At 26.5% G+C, this 7,821-nt stretch overlaps 2 protein-coding genes across 2 annotated transcripts; one reads left to right on the forward strand and one right to left on the reverse strand.

The window, feature by feature from the left end:
- Window positions 1-5,293: 5,293 nt before the first annotated feature.
- Window positions 5,294-5,875, forward strand: EIN_286800 (hypothetical protein; the record flags this gene model as incomplete). Its single annotated transcript, XM_004256057.1, has 1 exon — window positions 5,294-5,875. The coding sequence occupies one exon, from the start codon at window positions 5,294-5,296 to the stop codon at window positions 5,873-5,875; it is 582 nt and encodes a 193-aa protein (XP_004256105.1).
- A 1,216-nt stretch (window positions 5,876-7,091) lies between these two features.
- Window positions 7,092-7,808, reverse strand: EIN_286810 (leucine rich repeat containing protein BspA family protein; the record flags this gene model as incomplete). The annotated part of the gene is made up of 1 exon (XM_004256058.1): window positions 7,092-7,808. A coding segment is annotated over one exon (717 nt), but the record flags the coding sequence as incomplete, so codon positions are not given.
- Between the last annotated feature and the right edge of the window lie 13 nt (window positions 7,809-7,821).

Here is a 7,821-nt window from a genome sequence, read left to right on the forward strand (position 1 = left end):
TGCTGATTCCTTGTTTGCATCCAAATAATAGAGAACTGTTGCTATTGGCTCAGTGATGATATCAACAGTTTCAAAACCACCCAACTTGGCAGCCTCGGTCAATTCTTGAACAGCTTCCGCAGTCATCTTTACGGGAACACCAACGAACATATTAGGTCTTACAAGATCAGGCATTTCCATTTTTATCTGGTTCATCAGTGTTTTGAAGAAAAGGGCGGCAATTTCTTTGGGACGAAAGGTATTTGGTTTTGGCTGTTGAGAACCAACTAAACTGTTTTTCAAAAGTCGGTACCGAAAGGACCCGACTTTTTAAAGTAAATGATTCTAAATATTTTTGATTTTGTTTGACATCGTTTTTTTGCTTATTTTTTCCCTCTTATTTTTCAAAAAACAAACTTGACTGAACCTTGAATTTAGACCAAGCTAAAAAATTAAATAAAAAATAACAGGGAAAATATCAAATAACTTACTTCTTCAAAAATTTTGCTTGACCATATGGTTGTTTTTGCCGTGAGTAAAACCGACTTTTTCTCTTTTAAGAAGAAAATGTTAATGAACCAACAAATAATAAAAATCTTTTAATTTCATTAACACTTACAACACAAAGAAAAGATTATTGAAAAAAAACGACTATACAAAATGTGTGGTGTTTCAAAGTTTGTTTTTTAAAAGACTATTATGAAATAACAACAAGTTAAAACAACATCATCGCCTATTTTCAAAAGTGGGGGAGAGTCGTAATGTGAGAGGTAAGATACGGTTATCTCACCCATTCAAACTACTCGTCCATTACCAAAAGGCAAAAATGCCGATTTTTTGAGAATCTCAACAGTGAAAAAGACTGAATAACAATCTCAAAAAATCGGACAAGTTTGTTCTAATTTTTCGTTGAAATCCCGAAATTTTAATTGAAACTTATAACTGTATTGGTTTTGAGGGTTAAAAAGTCGGTACCGTTTTTTTCTTTTTTTAAATGGAAATAATAAATGAAAACAACAAAAAAACTTTAAAAAACGGGAATTTATTATAAAAGGGTTTCCACTAATAATTGGTAAAGTACCGACTTTTGAAAAACAGTTTAGTAATTTCCTGTAGATTGGATATATTAAAGAATTTCATAAGTTGTATAGAGACTATCAAGAAAAAATAATGTGATGACCATCTTTGAACGGTTCAAGAAGAGCCTTTATTGTTTCTAAGAGACGACCTCTACTCGGGCTTCCGTTTTGTTTTCGATATTTGAAGTTGTTTTTTTGAATAATTGTAAACTGTATTTATAAACTTTGTACCGTTTCCAAAATTTATAAAAACTTTTTGTCCTAATTTCCCATTATTTACCATTTTTGGTTGTTTTATTTTTTATTTTTCTGTTTGTTGGACCAACAACGGTACACGGTTTAAAACCCTTAAAAATCAATACAGTTTCAATTATCGAACAAAAAATCGGGAAAATACCCAAATTTTAGGCAAATCTTTCCCGATTTTCTAGGTTTGTTATTTGGTCAGTGGTTTATTTTGTGACTAAACGTCAGTAAAACAACATATTTCTAACAAACACAAGATAAACAATAATATAACAATAAACAAATGATGTGATGAAGGACATTATTGCATCAAATAATACAACACTTTTACTAACAATCAGTTTTTATTATTTTAACAATTAAAAAAGTAATCGATAACATAAAACAAACATTTAAATAATCAAGGTTATTAATCAAAAGAGTCTTAAATAAAATAAACAGTTAAAAATAAAAAAAACTTTTCAATTGTATCATCTTAACCTATTTATTTTCTCTCAATGCTTGTTTTACTCGTTAGTACTTTTCATTTTTATCCAAAACACAACTTGGTGATACTGTAAACATAGACATTGAATTATGAAGTTGTGTTTTACGTTTTTTGGCAAAATTTGTGTTATGGTAATCAAAAATTTAATCCCAAGTTTGTTTTATATATTTTTCAAGTAAATTTTTCATGCAAAATTTTTTTGTCAAGTAAAATTAAAAAAAAATCATGTTCGTTATTTTGTTTTTTTCGAATAAATGTTTATAACAAAAAATGAGGGTTAAGCAAAGGAAAAATTATTTAGAAATTATTTGTCTAAAAAATTGGGACGTCCTAGTACAGAGTTTTGAAAAACAGTTTAGTTGGCAATTCGTTGTTTTTATCAAATGTTCTTTTATTCTCGCATTATTATCGTCCAAATTAACTTCCAGTGTTTTAAAGAACATCAATTTTTTAAGCTAAGACTAGTTTAATATTATAGTTTTTTACTATTTTATTTAAATTATTATAACATTATATTTTTGAATGGTTTTGTTATTTTTTAACATCATTTCCCAAAAACGCATTATGTATACCTTTTAAATGTTAAAACGAAGTTGTGGTAGTACTTATCTTATTTCATCATTCTTTTTGTACAATTCAATAAAACTCTTGTTTGGTGAAAGAGAAAATTTGACTACAAGACCTACAAAAGCTTTAATTTCATCAAGTGTGAAAGGCATTATGTTTGTGTTTCTTTGAGGAGTATTGTCAATTAAAACAAGCGAATTTAAACAAGAGAGTTTTTCTATGTTAAGAATAATTGATTCAGTTGTACAAATATTTAATTTCTTTAGAGCTGTCAAGTTGTTGTATCTATCCGATAAAGTAAGATTGTCAAAGTGTTTTATTTGACACAACACGTTTAAATATTTCAGTCATGTGTAAATCTCGCACAAATCAACGCGTTTGTTCATCCATTCTGAAATGAAACTTTTGTTTTTCCAAAAAGAATTGGTAAAATCCTCAAATCCAAAGTGATTGTTAACTTCATTGTTAGTTAAAACAAATTCAAAGGTGTCGATTGGAGCCAGTACTTTATTGAAGTCAAATATATATTGAGAGAATTCCTGGATTGTTTTTTCAACTGGTATTTTCTGGTTCGAACATTTAAGAATCCATTCTAACATTTGGGAATCCATCAATTTGAAAAATACACTTGACTCTGAATCACACTCGGTGATACCCGTAACTTCAAAACCTTCTTCATGGAACTTCACGTCTTCACTTTTTAATTGGCATTGAGATTTCCATAGTAATCCCTTTTCTTTACACCCACACGTTTTTTCATAATTTTGAGTAAACTCTTTCAACTCTACGTTTCTATTCCGATGTCTGTTGTATTGCTTTGTTTTTAATTTTTGTTCCAGTCTTTCTTTTGCTATTGTAACAGTTTCTTCTGGTGTCAAGTCGGGAGGCTCTTCTTTTCCAAGTTTGTTTGTTTCAGAAATATTTTAACTTGATGAATACTCGCTTTCATCCTCTTTAGTTAAAGTTTCCGTATTATCGTTTTGGTAATTACACGTGTCTACAACATCTTCGTTTGTAAACAATCGTCTTTCAATAGCATAATACATTCCTTCTGTCATTTCTTGGATTTGTTCACTTTCATCGAAAGCCATCAGAACTCGTTTATTTTTAAAGTTCTCGTTTTTTTGCAAAAGATAAATAAATAAAAATAGTAAAATCGTTTTATATATGGATAAGATTCACATTTTATCGATTTTATATTTATTTGTAGTTTGTTTATATAATATTACCTATCATATAAGTTATAGTATAACTTTTAATTATAAAGATAATAAAAAAATAAAAATTAATTATTTATTTTTTATCATCAAAACCCTGTGTATAGGTAATGCACATTTTTACTCTTCTGTTTATTTAAGTGTTAATATAAAAAATCAATGTTATTTAACATATTTATCAGTTTTTTTTCAATAACACTATCGTTTGGCCGACCCTGCTTAAAATAACATGTGTTTATACATAATATTCACTTTTTCAAATATTGTTGATAAATATACAATATAATAATAAAGTATATAAATTTTAATGATATTGATGTCACAATTATTTAACAGTGATGATCTTAAACAACTATTTTACAATAATAATATAATAATAATTATGTAAGTATTATCTTCAACATATTTATTATTTAAAATATTAACAAATCAGCAATTTTAAAAGTTATTTACAAACACCAATTTTAATGTTTGATATTATAAGTATTATGATATTCATTATTATTAAATAAAACTGGAATTGATAATACATTATTTACATTTCTGTATCTGTTTTACAAATCGACTCAATTTACCTCTCTCTAAAAATAATCCTGTTAATGTCAAACCACCTTGAATATATTTTCAAACAGTCTCTCCCAATTTTTTGATTTGTTGTTTATTCAACACCAAATTTCCTTTCATTATTTTACAAATAAATATTAAAAAATAAAAAATTAAGTCACATTTAAAAAAAATGATAAATATTTGAGTAAAGTGACTTCCCAAGGTGTGCAAGTTAGTTTAAAGGTGTGCAAGTTAAGGTATAGTTCATTTATAATTTTTTTATTAAAAAAATAGAATCATTAATTTTTTGAAATTTTGAAAAAAAAAGATTATTTTTAGTTTAATTATTAATTATAATTTCGAAGTTATTACTAAATTATACTTTAACTTGCACACCTTGTGACGTTGCAATTTTTAACTTTCACACTTCGAATACAATAAATTATGCAACAATTTCGGGAAAGCGACCCAATGGAAATTATCGAAGTACCAGTTCTGGACAACAGTACACATCGATTTGTAACAATGAACTGCACCTATTAAACAGACTATTTGTTATTGTTTGCTATAAAATGGCACAGAGAAAAACATAATGTTTATCATACTTCTTCTTGTCGCTTTGAATTACGCTGACACAAGAGACATCGACAGTTATTCACGTTCTTGAAACAAAACAGTTTTTACATTAAACACATAGACAAACCATTACCCAATTTTTATAATTTAATTTGCTTTTTGTAGTTTATTAATTCAAGCATTAAAGGGTTGTGTGTTTTTTGAAACAATTTGGAAACGAATAACATTTTTTTAATAAAATGTTTTTGAACTAAAATTTAGTCTTGCACGCCCTTTCCCTGTAAAAAAGACTAATAATTTTAACTTGCACACCTTGGGGAAGTCACTTTATAATAAAATATTTAAAATTTTACCATTCATAGGTGTAAACAAATTATAACCTGCAAGACAAAATATTCTTCATATTGTAGCACAATTATAATTTTGTTTTAAGACCATGATGTGATAATTTAATTGTTTGTTTTCACTCAACACCACCTATTCTATAATTAACTTATTAATTAATAAATGGTTCATTGTTTTATATAAATCAAGTTTTAAAAACAATTAAAAGAGTGAAGTTTAAATAACATGAAACAATAAAATCTATATAATTAATGTATAAAAAAGAAACAAAGAAAACCAAAATTGTTGTTTTTGGATTTGGCTCTGTCGGTAAGTCTTCTATTACCGTCCGGTTGGTGTCCGATTTTTTTGTTCAAACTTACGACCCAACCATAGAAGACAGCTATTTTGTCACAATGAAAGTTGATGGCAAATCCTATGTTTTAGATATATTAGACACAGCCGGCTCGGAAGAATATTCCACTATTCGTGACGTTTACACACGTAACGCTGATGGGTTTTTAGTTGTATACTCGATCACAGATAGGGTTTCATTTGACGAACTTGATTATTTCAGAAAGAAAATATACACAACACAACAGAAAGCATATATTGAACACATTCCAATCGTTTTGTGTGGTAATAAAAGTGATTTAGAGAGTGTAAGAACTGTGTCTATTGAAGAAGGTGAAAAACTTGCTGAAGAGTGGAGAGTTTCTTTTTATGAAACATCTGCAAAAAATAAAATAAATATCAATGAAATTTTTATCGAAGTGGTAAATGATATTGTACGAACTAAATACAAACAAAAACAAGTTGATGACAAATATAACAAAACATGTGTCGTTGTTTAGTTAAGTAAAATTATGTATAAAATATTTCATGTTGTTTTTAATATGTTTGTATTTATAAACATAATAATTTGCTCTGTTGTAAACGATATAATAAATTGAAATAATCTCTTGTATTTTTTCATTTTTAAAAATGTGTATAAAGAAAAAATTAAAGTTCAGACAAGTATAAAGTTTTCATTCACTATTTAAATACTAATTAAATGAAAATAAACAAATTTTCATGTATTTATTTTAAAATGGTCAAATACGACTTTATATATTTCACTTTTAACGATGGTATCGAAATTGTTCAGTTGTTATTTTTGGTAAACCTTTGTACCATATCTGTATGTGGTATAGTCAATCTGTAATAATTTTATTTTCCAAAAGTTGTAACTAATGAAAATGTTAAAATAATTTCCCAACACAAAAAATAAAAAATACAAAAATAATATAATTATGATAAAAACCGATATAACTAATAATACAACAAATAACATAAATAAGTTTTTGACTATTTGACTAATAATTTTAAAACAATTAAAATTGACAGCTATTTAATATTGGTTTGGATAAAACTTGGTAATACTAAAGCAAAGATGTGGTTCATTAATAATGACTGCTCGGCGCTATGAAGACTCTTTAAATGTTATATGAGTAAAACATAATTGGGTTTTTCTTTCTATAATGTGTTTTTTCTTGTGAAAATCATTATTTATTCCTTTACTATATTTGGAAAATAAATTGGTTTTTAACATTATAAAATTAATTTAATGATAAATCTATATTGAAAACAATAATAAATACGAAATAATAAAATAGTATCATTTAAAATTATTATTTGAAAATAAGACAAAATGAACAACTAAATAAAGTAGTTAATAATGTATAATAATCATTTGTATGTTAAAATATACATATTAATTGTTTAATACTAAATTATATGTAACAATTAAAAAATATGATAGTTATTGTTATTAATTTGTTATTACTATACATTCAACTGATTTAATGAGCAAATATTTACAAAAAACACTCTGTTACTAATCATTTTATGTTTTTTTGTTTAAAAGTTGTTTATTTAAACCCGTTTTTAAAATAAGTATTTTTTTAATCTTATGTTGTAAAAATACTTATTTTTACATCATAAGTATTGATAATGATAACAATAAGAAATTGTTTAATGAATTGTTGGGTTATTTGTTTCAAAAAACAAATAAGTAACAACTAAGTCATTTCAATAACAATGTTGAACAATTGTATTTGATGGGAAACAATAACTACCAAATAATGTCACATTAGATGATATTGTAACACTGCTAAGATTATTACATTCATAAAAACAATAATCACCGATTGATGTGACATTCGATGGTATAACAACACTGCTTAGCTTACTACAATAACTGAAACAAAAAGCACCAATTGATTTCACACTCGAAGGTATAAAAACAATGCTGAGACTACTACATTTACTGAAACATTTATAATCAATTGATTTCACATTTAATGGTATTGTAATACTTTTAAGACTATCGCATTTATAAAAACAGCTATCTTTAATGGATGTGACACTTGAAGGTATTGTAACGCTGCTTAAACTACTGCAAAAACAAAAACAATGATTACCAATTGATGACACAGTTGATGGTATAGTAACACTACTGAGACTATCACATCCATAAAAACAATAATTATCAATTGATGTGACACTTGGTGGTATTGTAATACTTTTAAGACTGTTACAATAACTGAAACATTGATAACCAATTGATGTGACACTTGATGGTATAATCATACTGCTGAGACTACTACATCCACTGAAACACCAATCGCTAAATGATGTAACACCTAATGGTATCGTAATACTACTCAAATAGCTGCACCAATTAAAACACTTTTCACCAATTGATGTTACATTCAAAGGTATGATATTACCAAATTTCTCTCGATCATCTCGAGTGTAA

This window comes from Entamoeba invadens, assembly GCF_000330505.1.
Source record: "Entamoeba invadens IP1 unplaced genomic scaffold scaff_1105074725615, whole genome shotgun sequence".
Lineage (NCBI taxonomy): Eukaryota > Evosea > Mastigamoebida > Endamoebidae > Entamoeba > Entamoeba invadens.